The sequence below is a fragment of the Onychomys torridus genome, chromosome 6, assembly GCF_903995425.1.
Source record: "Onychomys torridus chromosome 6, mOncTor1.1, whole genome shotgun sequence".
Taxonomy (NCBI): Eukaryota; Metazoa; Chordata; class Mammalia; order Rodentia; family Cricetidae; genus Onychomys; species Onychomys torridus.
The window spans coordinates 17,155,718-17,177,571 of NC_050448.1; the positions used below are offsets into that span (position 1 = coordinate 17,155,718).

Below are 21,854 nucleotides of genomic sequence, written 5' to 3' on the forward strand. Positions count from 1 at the left end.
GAAAATACAATATCTTACCAAGATGTGAACTGAAACACTATTAGCCCATCACACAAATTTTTTTCTGTAAAAAATACTTCACTGTTTTAAAATTATTGAGAAGAGTTTTCACAATTCAATAAAATGTCAGAAGCTTTTCTTATTGTTAAAGCTATTACTCCCATATATGTATATATATGTATACATATATGTATGTATATATATGTATGTATGTGTATATATATATATAGTGTGTGTGTGTGTGTGTGTAAGTGTGGTGTTCTAGTGTGTGCATGTGTGTTAAAGTGCCGATGTTAAGAAGAAATCTTGCAGGAGTTGGTTGTCTAGTTCCTTCCATCACTGATGTTTTCTGAGCCCTGCTCTATCTTTCTGGCCAGAGATGATTAACTCCACATTCTGAGCAAAAACCCATTGGCTCTTCCTAGTCACATAAGTGCCAAAGATCAGAGCTCTGCTTTCAGATTTTGAGATGCTTTTCCATACTTCTTAGCCTATGTTTAGTAAGATGTTAAATCAGTGAGTGAAAGATGTCCTTGCTCATAAAGTTCAGTTAACCTGGCATGTTACAGTAAAGTTTGGCATCAGTCTTCAGCACTGCACACACACTTATTTTCAAGTTAGTCGGTTATGCCTAGCAGTTAAAGGATAATAAATAAAATTGCCTTGAAGGAGGTGGCTTATGAAGTGGTTCCTTTCACCTTCAGTGATGTTGTTAAGGATAGGGAGAGGGCACCTGTGCTGTTTTTCTCCTTTAAAGGACAGTTTCCTGGAGTCTTCCTACAATCCTTATTGCAGATATATCTGATGTTATAGAAACCATGTGCATAAAGCTGTACCTGTCTATTGATTGTCGCATTCTATATAGATGTGTTAGAATTCTACTATATCAGTGTTATCAGCTCAGATTCCTATCAACTGGTTTCATTCTGTTTCCTACACAGTCTTCCGAGAACTTTGGAGAAGATTCTAAGCACGAGAGGCAGTAAAGAGCTAATACTATGAGCACATTGTTGTTCTTAAGAGTATTGAGAGGTGGAGTTTCACTTCTAAAATCTTCACTTTGGATTCCTAGATCTATCACCTCAACAGATTTTTTTTAATTTAAGAATTTTTTTATTCATTTGCATACCAACCACAGAGTCCCCACTCATTTCATCCTCCCGCTCCTCTCCAGTCTTCCTCCCCACCAACCCAGCCTCCCATTCCCTCCTCCAAAAGGGTAAAGGATGCCATGGGGAGTCAATGAAGTCTGGTACATTTAGTTGAGACAGGACCAAGTACCTTCCCCCTGCATCTAGGCTGAGCAAGGCATCTTACCATAGGTAGTGGGCTCCAAAAGGCAGTTCATGCATCGTGGATAGAACCTGATCACACTGCCAGGCTCCCCTCAAATGGAGCAAACTACTGTCTCCCATGTGCGGAGGGCCTACTCTGGTCCCAGGCAGGTTCCACAACTGTTGGTCTAAAGTTCATGAGTTCCTATGAGCGTGGTTCAGTTGTCTCTGTAGATTTCCCCATCATGATCTTGACCCCCCCCTTACTCATATAATCCCTCTTCCCTCTCTTTGACTGGACTCCCAGTTTGGCCTGCTGCTTAGCTGTGAATCTCTGCATCTGCTTCCATCAGTTACTAAATGAAGGCTCCATGATGACAGGGATATTCACCTATCTGATTACAGCGGTAGGCCAGCTCAAGCATCCTTTTCACTATTGCTAGTATTCTAGGCTGGGGTTGTCCTTGTTGATTCCTGGGAATTTCCCTAACCCCATGTCTCCCTCTATCAAGATATCACTTTCACTGCTCTCCCATTCCATCCTTCCCCCAGCTCAACTATCCTGTTCCCTCATGTACTCATCCCCCATCCAATCCCCTCTATTGCCCCCATTGATCCTAGTTTACTCATGGAGATCTCATCTATTTCCCCTTCCCAAGGCAATCCATGAGTCCCTCTATGATCCTTCTTGTTACCTAGCTTCTCTGGAGCTGAGGTGTAGCCTGGTTACCCTTTGCTTTACATCTAGTATCCACATATGAGTGAGTACATACCATATTTGTCATTCTGAGTGGGCTACCTCACTCAGGATGATATTTTCTAGTTCCATCCATTTGCCTGCAAATTCCATGATGTTATTGTTTTTTTACAGCTGAGTAGTGCTCCATTGTGTATATGTACCATATATTCTTTCCATTCTTTGGTTGAGGGGGCATCTAGATTGTTTCCAGGTTCTGGCTATTATGAATAATGCTGCTATGAACATAGTTGAGCATGTGTCCTTGATAGTATGGTTGAGTTTGCCTTGGGTATATGCCCAAGAGTTGTATCATTGGGTCTTGAAGTAAATTGATTCCCAATTTTCTGAGAAGTAGCCATACTGAATTCCAAAAGGCTGTACAAGTTTGCACTCCCACCAACAGTGGAGGAGTGTTCCCCTTGTTCCACATCCTCTCCAACAAAAACTGTTATCTGTGTTTTTGATCTTAGTCATTCTGACAGTTGTAAGATGGTATTTCAGAGTCATTTTGATTTGCATTCCCCTGATGACTAAGGATGTTGAGCAATTCCTTAAATGTCTTTTGGTCATTTGAGATTCTTCTGTTGAAAATTCTCTGTTTAGCTCTGTAGCCCATTTTTTAATTAGATTTTTTGGTATTTTGATGTCTAGTTTCTTGAGTTCTTTATATATTTTGGAGATCAGCCCTCTGTCAGATGTGGGGTTGGTGAAGATCTTTTCTCATTCTATAGGCTATTGTTTTGTCTTATTTATTGTATTCTTTGCTTTATAGAAGCTTCTCAGTTTCAGGGGGTCCCATTTATTAATTGTTGCTCTCAGTGTCTGTGCTACTGTTTTTATATTTAGCAAGTGGTCTCCTGTACCAATGCTTTCAAGGCTACTTCCTATTTTCTCTTCTATCAGGTTCAGTGTAGCTGAATGTATGACCTCAACAGATTTTTACACTGAATATCATCTATTTTCAAAGCCTGATATGGAGAAAGTGCTCATCCATATTGATATTTTGAAAAGAAAGAAAAGATGCAGCCAGTTCTTATCCTGACTTTCCTAGACCTGCACACATGCTGGGCATGAAAATAAAGATGTAAAATGATGGAAGCAGAGCTGGGGTGGAAAGAAAGGCATCAGCCCTCTTTTTAACCTCCATCCCCAATAAGGAAAGAAAATTCAGAATGCTGAGTTCTAGCACCCATGACTCCACAGTCTCCCTTTATCATAAAAACCAGTTACCTGGCCAGGCGGTGGTGGCGCACGCCTATAATCCCAGCACTCGGGAGGCAGAGGCAGGTGGATCTCTGTAAGTTTGAGGCCAGCCTGGTCTACAGAGCTAGTCCAGAAGAGGCTCCAAAACTACAGAGAAACCCTGCCTCCAAAAACCAAAAAACAAAATAAAAAAACAAAACAAAAGAAAAACAGTTACCTGCTATGTTTGAGTAGCCAGTACCCAAGTATCTAAATTGAAGATAAATATATTAGACTTACAGTCTTCCAGCATTATAATATATAAAGGGAAGAAAACAGGTATTTATTCTACATTAGAGTTGTCATTATAGCCCATAGATTATAAGTGATGATTAGACAATAACTAATTGTGTGCTTTTAAGTTATTTTATAGCATTTATATTCTGAACTTTTTATAGCCTTTATATGTAACAACAACAGACTTGGAAATGGTGAATGATGTTTTCAAGAAGTTACTACCTATGATAGGGATGCCTATAAGTTACTTTCAAGGTACTTTGACTTAAATTTGAGCTTTTTTGAGATCCACATATGTGCAAATGTATGTATAAAGATATACAGAAGACACTTGATCATGATAAATTTACAAATCATATTTTACAATCTCCTTTTAGAACTGAAACATCTAAGATATAATGATAGATTTTAGAGAGACATTTTTCTTGAATATTTGTCTAAGGTTCATGTGAAATGAAACTCATTTGGTTTTGAGCTATACTTTTAGTCTCCCTAGATAATATACATTTTCTATTGTAAAAAATAATTGAGATTATTTGGTCATATGCACACATCAGATTTAAAGACTGTCAATCGTAGAGGGAATGATGTTCTTTTTAATTTTTTGATTATATTGTACTTCATATTTGGTACCTAATTCATTCTCCTCTCCCATTCTTTCTTTTTTCACTTCTCTGTGTGTGGAGGTGTAGATGGATGTGCTTGGGTATGTTCTTTTTTTTCTCTTTCTTAATATTTATGTGTATGTGTCTATTTCTATCTCTGTTCTTCTTTCTCAGTATAATATCTGTGTTTAACTTTGTCTTTTGTTTGTAAATATACATGTGTCTCTGTGTATTTATGTCTCTCTTTGTGTATATGTTTGTATGTGTATATGACCCTCTCTGTCACCTTCTGTGAGTCTGTATGATTTCTTTGTGTTGTTCTCTCTGTCTCTGTCTCTCCCTGTGTCTATGTCTGTCTCTCCCTGTGTCTATGTCCCTTTCTCTTTTTCTCACTTCCATGGTGTGTTGTGGGGGTGGTAGTGGTGTGTTTATCGCTTGAGTATGTATGTATGTCTGCTCGTTTTAATAATTAAGACTTCTTTTTTTTTCTTTTTTTGGTTTTTCGATAAAGGGTTTCTCTGTGTAGCTTTGCGCCTTTCCTGGAACTCACTCTGTAGACCAGGCTGGCCTCGAACTCACAGAGATCCACCTGGCTTTGCCTCCCAAGTGCTGGGATTAAAGGCATGTGCCACCACCACTTGGCAAATTGTTTTTAATCTGGAATCAATAATAAAGTCAATTAATGATAACTCCAGTTAAAGCATACTTTTACTTTACCCACTATTTTAGGGTGCTGAATATTTCAACAGCATACTCTATTTAGATGGCTGGTCCAAATGGATCCCTAGCACTGTGTACAGTAATTGTGTTGTGGAGCTTGTTTTCAGCATCTGGCCTATTTTCTAGGTTAGACACATGTCCTTCCTCTCCACAGATTGGACATCTCTGAGTGAAAGCCAAAAGTGGTTTTTACTCCTAGGCATCCTCAAAGCCTCTCTGTTTTTTGTCTATTTTGCCCAGTCTTGCTGAGGTTATTACATCTTTCAAAGGAGACTTTGCTCAAGAAATCATAGGCACTGAAGGTGTATGGTTCTCTGGGTACTAGGTTATGTGGGCATTTCAAGTCAAAGTTCAATATTCCATACACATGTGGACAAAAAGATGTAACAGATCTTGGAACAACATTTTTCTTGGTAAGAGTTGATAGGTGAATGTAATTTTTTTTATCACATGATCATTCAGAAAGGCAAGGCAAGGCAGGTTTTCCCCTGAAATCATCACAGATGATTCAAACCTGTAGTCAAAAGACACATCATTAATACTGATCCTAATAATTTTCCTGCTGGAGAGCTGGGAATGGTGAGGAAAGGTATTCTTAAAGAATCCACTGTGAAAGATTATCTGTGATGGTTGGTTCTTTTTTACCCCCTCCCCCAGAGTGCTCAAGATTGCCAACTGTGGTTCTGTCATGACCTCCAAGAAGCCCCAAACCTACTCTAAGGTAAGTAACAGGGAAAACTAAAGAGGGATGACCAAGGCAATGTTTTCACCCTGAATCCTCAGTGTTTTCATCATTCAATCTTAAAGTAAAGTCAATATTAAAAAAAAAATAACTTAAGCATTATTTCATACATTTAATTCACAATTACCAACTATTTAATATAACCCAGTCACATGATACAATCTTTACAAAACAGTCTATGGTCTGATGGGAAAAAATCTGGAATTTTCCTGTGCATTTTTACCTGAGAAACAGAATTTTCCTAAAAAGACAAACAAAACAAGACTTTGGATTTCTTAAAGATTTATTTATTTATTATGTATACAGAAGAGGGCACCAGATCTCATTACAGATGGTTGTGAGCCACCATGTGGGTGCTGGGAATTGAACTCAGGACCTCTGGAAGTGCAGTCAGTGCTCTTAACCTTTGAGCCATCTCTCCAGCCCAACTTTGGATTTCCCGATTCTAAATTTAAAAGTGTTTAAATTTTCATTCATTGAAGATTAAAGACAATACTAGGGGCTAGAGGGATGTCTCAGTGATTAAGAGCATTTATTAACTTATTTTTCTTGCAAAGGGGCTGGTTTTGATCCACAACACCCACAACAGTCCAAAACTCGAGTTTCAGGGGATGTAATTCCCTCTTCTGACCTGCACAGGCACCAGGTACAACATGGTGCACAGATAACATGTGAGAAAAAAAACACTTACACACATAAATAAGTCTAAAACTAAATTTAAAAACTTTAAAGAATATTCTGTTTACTCCAAACTATGTAGCTTCTGTTTTGGCATGAAAATGTGAAATCTATACATTTCTCTGAATCCATGTAAATATAGTCAGTTCACATCTCTCTATGACCTCATTAATGACAGATACTCTGTTCAGACTTATGGAGCCTTCCTGACTGAATCACCTGCTATTCCTGATGTTGCATTTTTCTGGAATTTTTCACAAGATTATTGACATGTAGGTAATACTTATTTAATAAAGTCTGGTCCTTTTGCTTTTTATAAGTTGGATACAATTACAGTTCTCAGTCAATGATAAGACAAATGTGGGGGGCTTATTACAAAATAAATTTAATTATTATAAGGAGTCAATTTGGTAATATTTTAATTCTAAGGTTTGGAAGAGCTTTGCATATCATAGATGCTTCAGAAATCCCAAGAACTTAGCAGTCTTGTTGATTTCTCAGCATTCATACTCAAGTAAGTATATTCATGCCTAGATTGTTCCCTACTGATCCCTTGGAAGCTTCTGGAGTCTACTAATTTAAATGTTACTCTAACTCTTGATCTGATTGTAGCACTGACACTATCTGTGTCAGAAGGAAAGGCAAAGCAAGAGCTTAATTATACTGGTGATTCATCAGAAACGGACAGGGGCAGGTTTCATACTTCCCAGAAAGCCATGTCACAGCACAGACTCTGTAAGGTTCCTTTAGGGAAGAAAAATGTAAAACATGGGAGAGCAAATAAAACATCTCTACATTGATTCCAATTGTGTAGATGTAGTTCTAGTCCACAGTCACTGTCAGAACACAGTCCAAGAACAGAATCTTGAAAGGGAAATTCTGAGTGTTTGTGAGAAATCTCCACGAAACCAAGACAAAGGTCTTAGGACTTCATTTTCATCAAAACACAGAAATGTTCTTGGAATGTGGTTTTGTGCTCTTCCGGGTGTAGCAGATAGGAGTGAGTTCACTTCAGCTGCTGTTACTCATCTGCCTCTATGGAAAGTATTTTTACCACGTGCAGCTTGTCCTTGTGATTGTGCACCCTCAGAGTGTCAATTGTCTGATGCTCTCAGGAAAGTTGGCTACTTGATGAGACTTTAGTCCACCTCATGTTAAGGCCCCATATCCCAGGTTCATGCCCCCTAGAGTGGTGAACAACTGCTGTGTGCAGGAGGCTTCTGAGTCTTCAAGGCAGAAACCAGCAGGCCTTAAAACTGTCACAGGGAGCACAGCAAAGGTCTCCCTACACAGTGCACTGATGGACCTATGTTCTTCAGACAAAGTGACAAGTTGAAAGTTTCCTGTGTTTAAAGTTCTCGGCTTACACGCCTTCCCTCATCAGAGTATCCCAGGGAGGCTCCTGATGCTCAGCGTGTACAGTCTACTTGGTCCAGAAGCACAAGGAGAAATCCAACATTACAGTGCATGCTAAAGCACATTGGCAGGTTTGCTAACATTCATTACCCTCAGTTTCAACTCACATTTATATTTTCTTCTCATAGAGCATGAGCACCCCTATGACATCATAATGAGAAACATTCAAAATACCATCAGTCAGCAACGAAAATCAAGAAAGCACACAGCTTTTCCTGCCCTGCCTGGGCTGTGTGTGAAACAACCAGATATACAGGGGCGATTCATCCTAAATCCCAGAGAACCAGCAAGAAGCCAGAAGTGGAGCAGTGAGTCCCTGACCTTCCTTCAAGAGGCCTTTCTCAGTTCCAGTTTCTGTTCTGCACACAATATCAATGCATAGTGTTGTTTCTTGCTTGGAAAGGGGCACTGTAAGGAACAAAATAAAAAACCAAACAACATGCCCCAGGCCAGACTTGAGAGAATTCTAAGTGCTGCAAGACTCAGCTTGTCCATAGGGAGAACATTTTATTCTTCCAGCCAGATTTTCACCATAAGCTGGTATGCCAAGATACTGCCTACACAAATGATGTGTGCATGCTCCTTTACTCCCATTAAAATATGATTTTTTAAAATTTTTTTAAGATTTATTTATTTATTTATTATGTATGCAGTGAGCGTTCAGCCTGCAGGCCAGAAGAGGGCACCAGATATCATTGTAGATGGTTGTGAGCCAACATGTGGTTGCTGGGAATTGAACTTAGGACCTCTGGAAGAACAGCCAGTGTTCTTAACCTCTGAGCCATCTCTCCAGCCCTAGAATGTGATTTCTAAGCTCTGGATCCCCGTATGTTCCCCATCATGTGGTTTCAGGATCAGAGGAAAAATGTCCTAATCACTACACTTAGACAAACCTGTAATGAGAGTTATACAGAAAAGTTATATGTACGGCAGGGGAGATCATCTGTTCAGGACTTGGGTAGAAATGGCCTTAGGATTGGAGCTCAGTCTCTAATCTCATTTCAGTTCACAAAATAACTGTGTTTTATGTGTGTCTTTAGATCTGAGTCTGAACTGGAAATGGACCTAATATTTATATACTGGGGCCTTTGAATTTATTTAAATATTTTTTCCAAATTATACTACACTTTCATTATTTTCCCCTTTCCTCTCCTTTCTCCAAAACCTCCCATGAACCACTGAGATTGCTTTCAAATTTTTGTCTTTTAAAAAATTATTCCAAGGTTGGGAATTTAGCTCAGTGGTAGAGTGCTTGCCTAGCAATTGCCCTGGGTTTGGTCCTCATCCCTGGGGGGAAAAAAAAAAGAAAAAGAAAAAATTACTCCATACATACACGTATAAGCACATGAACACACACACACACACACACACACACACACACACACACACACTCACTCACTCACTCACTAACACATCTTACTCAATCTGAATGATATTACTTGTGTTTTAAGGCCTGACTATTTGGTATTGGAAAGCCAACCAGTATATTGTATGCTGAGAGAGACTGTTTATTTTGGGTTTTGCTCTGTGACTCCTTTGTTTACTGTTAATGTGTTTGTAGTAACTTTTTAAAGATTTCACTATGGTCCAATATTCTAAAAGCAATCTCAGAAGAGAAAAGGAAACTTTGATCAGCTTTGAACTAACACAGTGGGGCATGGGCCCAGAGTCTGTCTGACAAACGTAGTCATGCACACGTTCTCATGAGGGCATCTGCTGCTGCTGAAAGAAGTTTGGCAGTGGTTCTTCAAAAGCTCATGAGAAACCTAAGAACAGGACACTATGACATGGGAGGACAAGAACACAGCTTGATCTGGAACCAGTGAGGGCGGCTGTGCAAAAGGAAATGACCCCTGAGGCCTCTGATGGGACATAACTCAGGAAGCTTGTTCAACTGGCTGTCAAGTACCTCATGAAGTAATGGGGGCTAGACAGCATTGTGTTGTGAGAATTCCCACCGAAGAACACTCAGATCAAGTCTCTAAGATTAACAACAGTATAGAGTGTAGAGAAGAAGAATAGACATACACACACACAACAGGAATGGTAACCAACTTAAGAATGTGGGGATTTTTATATCAGAAATGATAATCTCCTTGTATGCATTACAACAGGTACATTGTGAACTGGGAATCTGTGACAAAGGTTTCATAAATGAAACTATGTGTAATGATCTCATCTCCTCTTTAGATATAGAGGAGTCAACAGTTAAGAGAAGATGGCCTTTCATATCTTGGTTGTTCCACAAGGGCTCTGTGCCTCACTAGGACCAAGTGTGCACAACCCCGCCAGTTGTGAAGACAGGAAAAATCTTTGGAAAAGATCTGACTGCCATTTGTGAGGATGGCAATCTACCCACAGCAATTCTGGTAGGTTTTATATGGTTCATCTCTGCCTGTCATGAGGACAAAATGCTTCTCCTAAATAACCCCCCTTGGATTCTGTCATCAAGTGGAGAAACAAGTGTGCATCAAATCATTGTCTTAAGAATAGGAAGGTAAGAGAGGGCTATTCGCCACAAACGGTGTATTAGAAAAGTTGGATTAAATCACTTTACTGTAATGGAAAATCTGATTACAAATAAACATTGATGAGGTCTCAGGGTTAACATTAGGGTGGGATGGGTACAACAGAAGATAAAAACACCAAAACCAGGTCAAGGTCCTCTTCATCCACGCCAGCTCTTGCATTGCACCTGTGCACACCATCAGCCTGGTTCTCCAGAAGAAGGAAGTCCTGCTCTGTGCTGCCAGTGGAGTGACAGGTGTTTCTCTTTCTCCTCTCAGGACATACTATCCTTTATCAGTGAAAGGGGGCCAATCACTGAAGGTATCTTCAGCACACCTGGCAAAATAAGAGCATTCCTAGCCCTAAAGGAAAGGCTGGATTCTGGGATAGTGAACTTGAACAATGAAAGTGTCCCTGTTGTGGCATCTATCTTAAAGGTAGGGAGAGTCCTCGTATCCTCTACACTCAGGATTCACCCCAATCTGTGTGAGTAGTTTTCTGCATCATGTGTACTCTTGAAGGACAGTAGACAGGAATGATAGAAATCTGATAAGCCAAAGGTTCCTCTGATGCTCACAACATAAGGGTTCAAGCATAAACCAGTCACAGTGAAGGGTAATGTGACTAAGTATCTTCTATTTCATTCCTCTGTTCCTCATGCAAAACAAGTTTCAAAATAATAATAGGGTATGGAGGGTCATTTTATATAGGCACATGAGTGTCACCTTGTGTACATGCCTAGTCAGGTGTGTTTTGTTACCAGTTTCCATCATTCTCTGTCACTCTTTAAGTTTTTTCCAAGAGGTGAGTTTTTCTTCCTTAGTAGAGCATGTATCTCCTCCACATACACTTTGACTACACATAGCCTGTGAGATCACATGATTTTTCTGCCTTTCTCTCATGCAATGTTGAGATCCAAATGCAAGTCCTCAAGGATTTGAAGCTGGCATTCTTAATCACTGAGCCATCTCTTCAGCTCCATAAAATGATACCTTTATGTTATTATTAAAATTCAACTTAAGGGCTGGAGAGATGGCTCAATGGTTAAGAGCAACAACTGCTTTTCCAGAAGTCGGTCCTGAGTTCAATTCCCAGCAACCACATGGTGGCTCACAACCACTTGTAATGAGATCTGGTGCCCTCTTCTGGCCTGCAGGAACACATGCAGGCAGAATACTGTATACATAATAAATAAATCTTTAAAAAAATTTCAACTTAAATTACATCATTTCTCTCCTTTCATTTCCTTGCTCTAAGTCCTCTTGTTTCCCATCAACTTCCCACTTTCTCTCAAATAGAGGGTCCATTTTCTTTAATTTTTGTTATTACATATATATATATATATACATATACTTCCATAAAAATGTTAAAACCACCTGATGAGTCCACTTTTGGTTAGCAGTATATGCACTATTTCTTAGCCACCAATTGGTACTGGATTACCAATTAGGGGTTCGTCTTTGAGGGAGACTTACTTTTCCACTTGAAGTGGTATTTATGTGTCTAGTTCTACATCTAGAAGTTAGGCTTCATGAGATTTCCCCATCCCAAGTTAGTGCTACTAAGGATGATATTTTTGTTCAGGAATATTGTTTAAGCAACCATATTGTTGCTCAATCTTGTGATATTTATTTGACAGTCACTATACAAGGATACACATTTCATTTCCTCTGCCACTTAGAGGATGTTATGTTGTTTTTACTCTTTTTTAGGGGGGCACTCAGTTCTCAAATAAACCACACACGAGGCTTATTCTTAATTACAAATTCCTAGCCTTAGCAGTTAGCTAGGCAGCTCACACACGGTTGAGCCTGTATGGTAATGAGTATTCAGAGACGGGTAATTCCTGGGGGGCACTGACCAACCTAAGACAAAGTGCCTGTATGGCCTTGGCAGGTGTCTCCATCACAGGTAAGGTGACCTGCTGATGTCCCACACAACCTAAGTCAGAAGCTCGTTTTTTAGTAAAAGGGGGGACCTGTAGGGCCCTGGCCCTGTTTTGGGTAGCTGCTGCCTTGCTTGCTGACCTTGATGTCCTCCCTGTGCTAATTCCCTGCCAGTTTCTGAAAGACCCCCGGCACCCCTATAGGAATGCTATGTTTGCAAGGCTTATAAGGGAACAAAAGACAGTTCCAGGAAATAGAATGGCCCCACCGCAGCCCAGATAGCCGATAAGCATTGCCCTGTTGTGCAAACCCCCTAGCTTGTGAGGCACGTAGGGGAACAAAGGAATTCAGCTAGAAGGCAACCAGAGCAGCTGGAATTCTAGATAGGGGTTGAGTCGACACACATATCTGGTTACCAAGGAAACCCACAAACCGCCCTGAGCCTGAATCCACGCCCCATTTGATTTATGCTTATATATTCGCGCCTCACTTGAATTGTCCAATCAGAACCATTCGCGCCTTGTTTAAACTATCCAATCAGAACCCTTTGACTATTCGCGCCTCACTTGAATTGTCCAATCAGAGCTTTGTAACCATTCGCGCCTTGTTTAAACTATCCAATCAGAACCCTTTGACTAATGCTTTCCCGCGCTTCTTGCTATAAAAACCCATCCCACCAACCCAGAGGCTCGCTGGTCTTCCGAGAGGTTTGGTTGCCCCAGGTACCTGTGTTTTAATAAACCTCGTGCTGTTGCATCTGATCGGTGGTCGCTGCGTGCTCATTGAGCCGGGGGTCTTTCATTTCCACCCTCTTGAATGCTTAAGGGAAGTTCCTTGTTTGTGTATCCTGCATATAGGGCATTATCAGCTTAGATGTAAGATTGTAAAACATTGGTAGCAAACTTCTGCCCTCCGGGGTTCTCCCATTTTGCTGTAAGCCTGTATTTAAGACCTCCTCCCTCCTTCAATAAACAGCATTTGGCATTCTGCTGAGGTGAATGACAAAATAATAATAGTAATAGTAATAGTAATAATAATAATAATAATAAAAATGCCGAGCCTTAACTTGGCTTATTTCTTGCCAGCTTTTCTTATCTTTAAATTATCCTATCTGCGTTTCCCCTCTGGGCTTTTCTTTTCTTACTTCTGAATATCTTATTTTCATTCTTACTCCGTGGCTTGCTATGCAGCTGGGTGGCTGGCCCCTGGAGACCTCATCCTTGTCTGGCTTCTTGATCTCCCTCTTCCCAGATTTCTCCCTCTATGTATTATTTCTGCATGCCAGCCCCACCTAGTTCTCTCTCCTATCTCCCTCCTGGCCATTCAGCTCTTGATTAGACCATCAGGTGTTTTAGACAGGCACAGTAACACAGCTTCACAGAGTTAAACAAATGCAACATAAACAAAAATAACACACCCTAACATATCATTCTACAACAATGTTACTACAAGCATTTTTTTCTTGGAGAACGCAGCACATGAAAGAAAGTCCAGGCTCACCCAACCTTTGCTTATGAGCACATGGGTCAATGCAGTTAGATCACTTGTTTCAGAGTCACTAGGGTGACAAGCAAAAACTCCTTGATCATGAAGAAATTACCATAATGTGTTTGTCATTTGAACTTAAGAGTTGAGATGAGGTATTGATCTTTTAAGTGTGTGCTAGTGTGCTCTACCTAAAAATCTGTTCTTAGGTTTCTAGTTTTGATGGACAAAACTTAGTGGGTCTACATGTCAGACTATGTTCCAACTAGGGGATAGGTTGAGAACTATGAATGAAGTTGGAACTAAGCTGAATTTTACAGTTGAAATTATTTTGAATAATTTCTGTGATGTATATTTTTCAGTGCCTAAGAGCATACATTGCTCTTCTGTAGGACCTGAGTTCAGATTCCAGCAACTTGGGCAGCTCACAAGCTCCGGGGGATCTGATATTCTCTTCTAGCCTTTGTGGGTGCCTACACATACACACACACACACACACACACACACACACACACACACACACACAGAAAAAGAGAGAGAGAGAGAACTTTAAAAATGAATTTTTCTTGGGTTGGGGATTTAGCTCAGTGGTAGAACACTTGCCTAGCAAGCACAAGGCCCTGGGTTCAGTCCTCAGCTCTGGGGGGGGAAAAAAAGAATTTTTCTTTAGAAAAGTCTGTCTAGATCAAATGATCATCTCTGTATCTTAGAAACAATTCTGAGAGGAAGGGAAGGAAGGAAGGGAGGGAGGGAGGGAAATGGAAAAGGGGGAAATTTTGAGGAAAGCTGGTTGTTTATATGAAAAGGGAAAATCATACTCTATCACTTACCATATACACAGCTCAATTCCAGATGAATAACAGACTCAGTAAAAGTTAAAACTATACTTCTAAGCTGGGCGGTGGTGGCGCACGCCTTTAACCCCAGCACTCGGGAGGCAGAGCCAGGTGGATCTCTGTGAGTTCGAGACCAGCCTGGTCTACAAAGCAAGTTCTAGGATAGCCAAGGCTACACAGAGAAACCCTGTCTCAAAAAACCAAAAAACACAAACAAAGCAAACAGACAAAAAAACTATACTTTTAGCGTAGAAGAAAGTACAGCAGAGTATTTTTGGTAACCTGGGAGAGGGGAGGCAAATGTCTCCTAAAGAGGACACAGAACGCAATGAACAAAAAGTGAATAAATGAAAAACTTCAAAATTTAAAATATGCCTTTAAAATATTTCCAAGTAAAGCCATATAACCACAGGTGGGAGAAAATATTTGTAAAGCAGGTGTCTGTTAGAGGAATATGTCTGGGACATTCTAACAATTCCTACAACTCCACACAACAGCCCAAACAGGGAACTTGGAGACAACATATTTTACTCAAACTTCAAATGTAACAGAAGAATCATTGGCATATAAACTTGTGCATTAAAAGGGAAATCATCTAAAAATCAACATCTCTTTCCATTTATTAACCATATCCTAATTAATACAACAGTTTGGATAATAATGAGCAACTAAAATTTAGACAAAAAAACTGAATTACATGTAATTATTATTTTTATTTCACAACCTTAAAAAATATAAACCATTAGGTATTTTGAGAAACATACACAAAATAATCATTTGGCATTTACAATATTAAAAAGTGAACAAAAATGGGCCACACTGCACAAGACAAAATGACCTCTGTTGGGAACACCGACCAGGGTCAAGGGCACGTGGTGGATCAGCACTGCCATTTTTTCCGGGATTGTTTGTCACTAAAACCCATCCCATTTGGTACAAGAAGACATGCAGTAGGTAGAGGGTAACATTTTTAATTTAGTTCCAACACACTAATTTTCCTTTTCCTCAAGGAGACAAACTCAACGTAAGAGGCGCAGTGAAGCCCATGGATGTGGAGCATGTGGCTAGCTGCCACCTCCCCCTGTAACTCTAAAACACACCCAAGAGAGAGAATGGTATGAACAGTACATACAAAAGCCACTGTCCCCATGTGGCTGTCTCAGGTGAAATTAAGTAAAATTTAAACCCCGCTAGCCATACTTCAGTGTTTACTAGACACATGTGACTAGTACTTGCCGTATTGGGCATCACAGATATAGAACTGTTCCATATCACAGAAAGTTCTTTTGCACAGCTCTGGGTGTGGGAAGTGTTTCTTCTCCCTCTGCTTGGCCACTACGTAGGCTGTGAGTAGAAGCAGCTCCAGAGGCGATCTCCCAGGATATTCCTGGATTGAGAGTGGAGTCGCAGAAGGAAGAGAGGTAGCGTTTCTAAGCACAGAGTGCCTTCTTCTGTGTATGAAAGGGATGGCCTTTATGGGGATCAAATACACAAACTTGGTTACCACCAAAATTTAATGAGCATGAAAATGATGGAGCAGACGACAAAGGAGCAAAAGAAAACAACCCATTTTGATCCCACACCAAAGCTCCATGAAGAGATTGTGAAGACCCTACTACACACACAATCACAAATGTGCAGGCTTCCAGGATACTTGACTAGAAACTCCTGGTGCAGGGGAAGTCAGCTGCCCAGAGAGAAGCCAGACCTGACAAACATTTCCTGAGAACTAAGGAGACATCTTCACTCTGCTCAGCCATATCACCTGGAGATGTGTTCTCACGCCACACCAGGTGGGAGGGAGGAAACCTTAAGTTTCACCTTTCTTGAACACTATGCTTCTGCACAACTGTACTTTGTAACCAGGGCCTAGACTGCTGGTTGTCCACCCAAGATCCACCCACATTGTTCTTATCTAAAGAGCTCGGATTTTAGCTAAAGGAAACAACTATATCATTAAAGAACCCTACAGAGGACAATGGCCATTGACATAGTTTTAGCCAATGAAATATGATCTGGCTGTGGAGAAGCTCTTTAGAAAGATGTGGATTCAGACTGGCATGTTCTGTTTTTCCTCCTGGCTTCCTTCTCCTTGTGGGGAGCCATGGAGACCATATCAGAAACTGGAAAAATCATCACTGCCTCATATTAAGTGTGACATGAGAAACCACAAGACCCCTAATTGGTTCAAGCCCCTGCTTAGTAATGTCCTACTTCATTGAAATAACAATCCGTCCTGATTCTCAACTGAGAGTAAGATTTCTTCCTACAGTAAAACAATTTTGTCTAAAATGCCTGGACCTATGCAATAAATTCCAGTAACTTTGGAGAGTTAATGCCAGCAAAGTAAAGGTTGAGTGTTGCATGTAGAGCTTATTCACTTGGACCCATCTGCTTATTCTGGATCTGTGACACAGGCCAAGAGCAGCAGAGGTGAGCAGGGCCCTTCACCAAAGAATCTGCTGTTGCAAATCACAGGAGGGATTTTTAGCTTGATCCAGGAGGAGGTTTTTCCCGCAGTTTGTCGAATTATGATTTCTTTCCAGGGGTAGGCTGCCTTTCTTGTTTCCCAGATTCCTATTTGGTAAAATGCTTACTCCTCAGACAATTAGACTAGCTTTTAATCTGAGTCCTTATTTATTTATGTAAACAAAACAACAATTGGATATTTGAAGAATTTGTATAACTGATTCAAGCAAAAAACAAAACAAAACCCCAGTAGTACATCTACCACTGAACTTGCCCTTGTATGTAATACAGAACCTGACTAATTCTAAAGATCTTAGAGCTTTAATTGCAGACTCTGTTTAGATAAGTACAAATACCACAGGCTATCTGCAAGTTATTTTGAAAGTACAGAACTCTGCAAATACATTCTGCATTAGTATAACTAGAATTCTAAAAGTCTCTAAATCATGACTTGTGGGGGAGGGAGAGGACATTTCCCACTATCCTTAAATGGCTTAACCATTCACAATGCTCAAAATTCTCATCATTTATAATTGAATTCTAGCGCACTTTGTCTGAAACTAGGCAGAATTGGGAACATAGAATGTCACATTAAAAATAGGGTGCTGCATGTTTTTTGCATACCTTGTTCCAAGTTTCCACCTCTGCAATGAACCAAAAACAAATCCTTTCCTCCCCAGAAGCCCATGCACCGGGAGAACTCTGGGCAAATCCCTCATGCTGTAGGACTGCACCAGATGGCATCAGGCCCACAGCCACGCCTGTGCCCTGCAATTGACATACAGACATGGGGAACTAGTTTATCAGACATTTTAGATTTTGCAAATGGGAATGTGACATCATTCTCATTCAACTTAAAATGATCTTCTCTAGTCAGAATTGTAAATTCATTGTGATTACAAGTTTGGAAATTAGCAAACAGCCAAGATTGTCCTAATAAGATGTGAAGTCATCTTAAACAACTAAAATTTAGACTTAATTACTAAGCAAATTTGTCTTCTAATCTTTGTGAAGTCTGTTTGTTGGAAATGAAACAATAATATTGCATAATAAAATTACACTTACAAAATGAGCAGTTATTTTAAATATTCCTCACTTACCAAATGCTTTAGTGCTAATTCTTATTTACCTCATCTTTCAAAATATTATTTGCCAGGCATGGTGGTACATCCTCATCAGGAGGATGATCCAGGCAGCTGGTGGGTTCCAGGGCAGCCTGGACTCCAAAGTGAGACCCTATCTTATTCATACATATAATGGAATTCAGGGCCATTAGGACCAGGGTGTGGTCAATGAATTGAGTAATCCATACATGCAGGAGCGGTGTGGATGCAGGCACATTAGATCTAGTTCAAATGTGGGTTTTTGAGCCAAGCATAGTGGTACATGCCTGTAATACCAGAATTGGGAGTGAGGGGCAGAATGACAAGTTCAAGGTCAATCTGGCCTCCAAAGCAAGTCCAGACTAGCTCAGGCTACACAGCAAGACTCTGACTCAAGAAAACAAATGAACAAGAAGTATGTCTACTTTGGGAGATCAATTTTGTGCTAGGTCTTGAAAGGTGATTGGATAAAAGAATTAGAAAAGGCAATTCTTCTACAGATGTTGAATTTTCAAAGGCAGAATTTCTAACTAGAGGGCATGGCAGAAGATGCCACCAACACATTCTGAGGGCAGATGTGAGGGATCTTAGTTTCTGTGTTTTAGAAATAAGTTCCGGGATTGGGGATTTAGCTCAGTGGTAGAGTGCTTGCCTAGCAAGCACAAAGCCCCAATTCGATCCTCAGCTCCACCAAAAAAAATAAAAATAAAAATAAAAAATAAAAATAAATAAAACAAAGAAAGAAAGAAAGAAAAGAAAAGAAAAGAAAAGAAAAAGTTCCAGGTAAAAGTCAGATGAGAAGAATAAATATCCTGGGTGGGGCTACATAAATGAGAACGAGGTAATTGACAAGTGAGTTAGTGGTAATAGAAAGGAGGCCACTCAGCCTGGCGGTGGTGGCGCACGCCTTTAATCCCAGCATTTGGGTGGCAGAGGCAGGTGGATCTCTGTGAGTTCAAGGCTAGCCTGGTCTACAAAGCAAGTTCCAGGACAAGTTTTCTATTCTCTCCAGGCAATGAAAAGTTGCAGTGGGTTACACTCCTGGACCCTAGGATCCCAGGACTGTCAGCAGGATGAAAATATTACAAAATCAAGAAGCCAAACTGGTGGTTAAAATTAATTTATATTCTGATTATTTACAAAGTATGAAATGATCATTTTTTGTCCTTATAAACAACCATAATTGCTCATTAGTCACTCCCACATTCATTGTCCATGTTCAGATTAACCATGCAGCCCTGTAACAAAACATCTCTGCATAGATGTCAGCTAATTAGAGAACTATTGTTCAAATCACAATGCAGATTCATGGCTGCTAAGTTTGGAATTCAGGCTGGAAATGGAAATCAAGCCTCACTATCCCTCTGATAAAGATGTGATAAAGAGACAAGAATTTACCCAAGAAATAATAGCTAAAATAAACCATTGTCTTCATTTAAAACTAGCTTTATTGTGTCAGAATGATATAGAATATGTAGGAAATCAACTTATTGTCTCCAGCCAAAATAATTTCTGGTAGTTACCCACTTAGATGGGGCTGTTTCACTTTCCTTTAAATTATCAACTGTTCTCTTCTGCATAGCTTCTGTATTATCAGCCTGGGCACAATTTGATGTTGTGGGTTTTAACTCTCCATAGACTATGCGCTTGAGTGAGTGAGTGTGTATGTGTGTGTAAAATTAGTGTTTCTATGGCATAGTGTGTCCCATCCTGAGAAGATTAACCCCAAACCTTCCCGACTGAAGACAAATTACATTTGCACCTCTGTACTATTCTCAAACAAGAGGGGGTCGCTAGTAAATTTGCAAATGTTCCTGGCTTCTTTTTCTAACTCCCACAAGCCCCAATCTCCTCTTCGTCTTTTCAAAAGTCCAGACATATCCTTCCTTGACTTCTTGGTTCTGGAGGAAGCTCTCCAATTCAGAGCAGAAAACCCCCACCTTCCAGGCACCTGTTTCTTACATCCTGATACTTCGCTTTGATAGGCCCTGGATCTTGAGACACTCAGCCAGAGTGAAAGGTCCCAACATACCTTTTGCAAGAAGAATTTCACCACCCACTGTCCAGCTTTGCGGGGTTCCCAGGCTGTGATCGGAGTTTGATCCTGGGTGCCACCAGTCAAAGGCACCAGCCTGGGTCCCAATGACATAGATCTAGGAAAAGCGATCAGATATGATGAATGAAATTATGTCTCAAACTAACATTCACCTTGTTTAGAGAGCACAGGGGAATTTTACTCTTGATGGTCTGTCTTTCCCAAGATGTCTGACATATTAACCATAAACGGGCCTCTCTCTCTTCCTTGCTAGCCCTTTTGCCTGCCCTCCATCCAAAGGTCATTTTCCAGGGAATCATTCTCATACTCACCCTCTGCTGTCCCAGGATCTAAACCCACCTTTGACAAGCCCTCAGACTAGACTAGGAATAGCAATCAAAAGTAAGAGGAAATCCACCTCCCTGCCCCCAAACAGGTAACTGAATCATTTCTCTTGGGCACCACCATTGAAACTGCCCTCAAAGCAAAGCCCACACTCTTTAGTAATTTAGATAATTTTGTTGGAAGTGGCTGAACTGAGTTGACTGAACAATAGAGTTTTCCACCCTTAGATACAAATGCGATTGGTCTGCAAGGAAGAGTTCGCAGATGTGCATACCATTCCCCCCACCCCCCCCCCCACCCCTCACAACTGACCTTTGCGGGTCTCCCTTCCCAGGATCAGGCTTGCTCTAGAAGAACTTGGCTCTGGGCTCAGACTCCTGTTCCTGCGGTCCCCTGCCCCGAGTGGGTCGGGAGACCGAGGAGGAGCAGAGAGTGTGTCCCCCTGCCGCCGCTCCCGAGGTGTGTACCTGGATCCCCGCGGAACTGAGACCAGCTCAGCGCTGGGTCACACAGCTTGCTCGTTATTGAAACCCCACGGCTCCCGGTGCAGTGACAGGCGCCCGGGCTGCAGCGTCCCGGCTGTGTTGGCCACCGAGTTCTTCAGCTGCTTGATGACCACGAAGAGCAGGAGAAACAGGAGGAAAAGCAGGAAGAAGAAGAGCGCCAGGTAGAGCAGCAGATTCAGCTCCCACTCCATTCTGGGCGCTGCCCGGGAGGTGTGCGCTGCGTTTCGTCTGGAAAGGCTCCCCGAGCTCGCCCCCGGGTCCCCAGCTCCGCTGCGGTCCGCCTGGCCTCCGCGGCTCCCCAGGAGCGCCGGGACCCTTGGAGCAGATCTGCGAGCGCCGCGGTCTGCGTGGAGATACCAGCTAGCTTCTCCAGAGCGAACTTCAGCGGGTGGAGACACGAGAAACCGCCCAGTGTCCCCGGGTGTCTGCAGCTGGCTCCCTGCAGGTGTTCTTAAGACTGCCATTGGAGACAGCCAGTGGAGCCCCCGTCCCATGCCTTCACAATTAATGTCCTTCGTAGTGTGTACCACTTGCACCTTTCCAAAAGAGATACACAAGAATTATAGGTGGCTGAAAGTGCCATCGGAAGGTTGGGAGATAATCTTTGCTGTGAAGTGAATTATGGGTGCACCCCATAGTTCCACTTCAGGCGGCTTCGCCCGTCAGAATCGCAGAGGCCATGCACGACTGTATTTTTCTCCTCTGCGCTATAGTCTTTACAGAAACATTAACAGTAAAGTGCATTTCAAATGTCGTATTTTATAAGAGCTTTCTGTTGTTGGCTTGAAATTCAATTTCTTTTGGTGAAAAGAGAAACAAAAAGTCTTCAAGGTGCTCTGTGAGACCCCACCCCAATGGCCCTGCACTTGGAAGAACCAGTACCCTAGATGGTGATGCTCTGACAGAAACGAAGTGCCTCGTTACCGAGTGAGCCTTCAGTTTTTCGACCACGTCTCAGAATGTGTAAGGGAAATCACTTTAAGAAGGACAGGGTTTTTCTGGGTCATCATTTCAGAAGTTTGGGTCCT

The 21,854-nt window shown here is 41.2% G+C and overlaps 1 protein-coding gene across 7 annotated transcripts; it reads right to left on the reverse strand.

Annotated features, from left to right (window-relative positions):
* Positions 1-15,137: 15,137 nt before the first annotated feature.
* On the reverse strand, positions 15,138-21,574 carry Smim43 (small integral membrane protein 43). 7 transcript variants are annotated; one of them, XM_036189368.1, is made up of 4 exons: positions 20,633-20,818; positions 19,973-20,093; positions 17,462-17,605; positions 15,138-15,839 (listed from the first exon to the last, which is right to left on the reverse strand). In XM_036189368.1, the coding sequence occupies exons 2-4, from the start codon at positions 20,087-20,089 to the stop codon at positions 15,594-15,596; spliced, it is 507 nt and encodes a 168-aa protein (XP_036045261.1). In that variant the 5' UTR covers positions 20,090-20,093; positions 20,633-20,818; the 3' UTR covers positions 15,138-15,593. The 7 variants fall into 7 exon arrangements, 2 of the variants coding, with proteins under 2 accessions (XP_036045261.1, XP_036045262.1); XR_004945159.1 differs by lacking the exon at positions 17,462-17,605 and having other exon boundaries at positions 15,138-15,755; positions 20,788-21,574; XR_004945158.1 differs by lacking the exon at positions 17,462-17,605 and having other exon boundaries at positions 15,138-15,819; positions 20,788-21,574.
* Positions 21,575-21,854: the final 280 nt, after the last annotated feature.

Bases quoted from the DNA above. Each gene is read 5' to 3' on its own strand.
- Smim43 (XM_036189368.1), bottom strand. From the start codon at position 20,089: ATGTCATTGGGACCCAGGCTGGTGCCTTTGACTGGTGGCACCCAGGAT. The intron at 17,606-19,972 runs GTATGTTGGGAC...TGTCAATTGCAG, and splicing joins TGAAATTCTTCTTGCAAAAG to GGCACAGGCGTGGCTGTGGG. The intron at 15,840-17,461 runs GTATGCAAAAAA...ATCCCCATAAAG, and splicing joins AGGTGGAAACTTGGAACAAG to GCCATCCCTTTCATACACAG.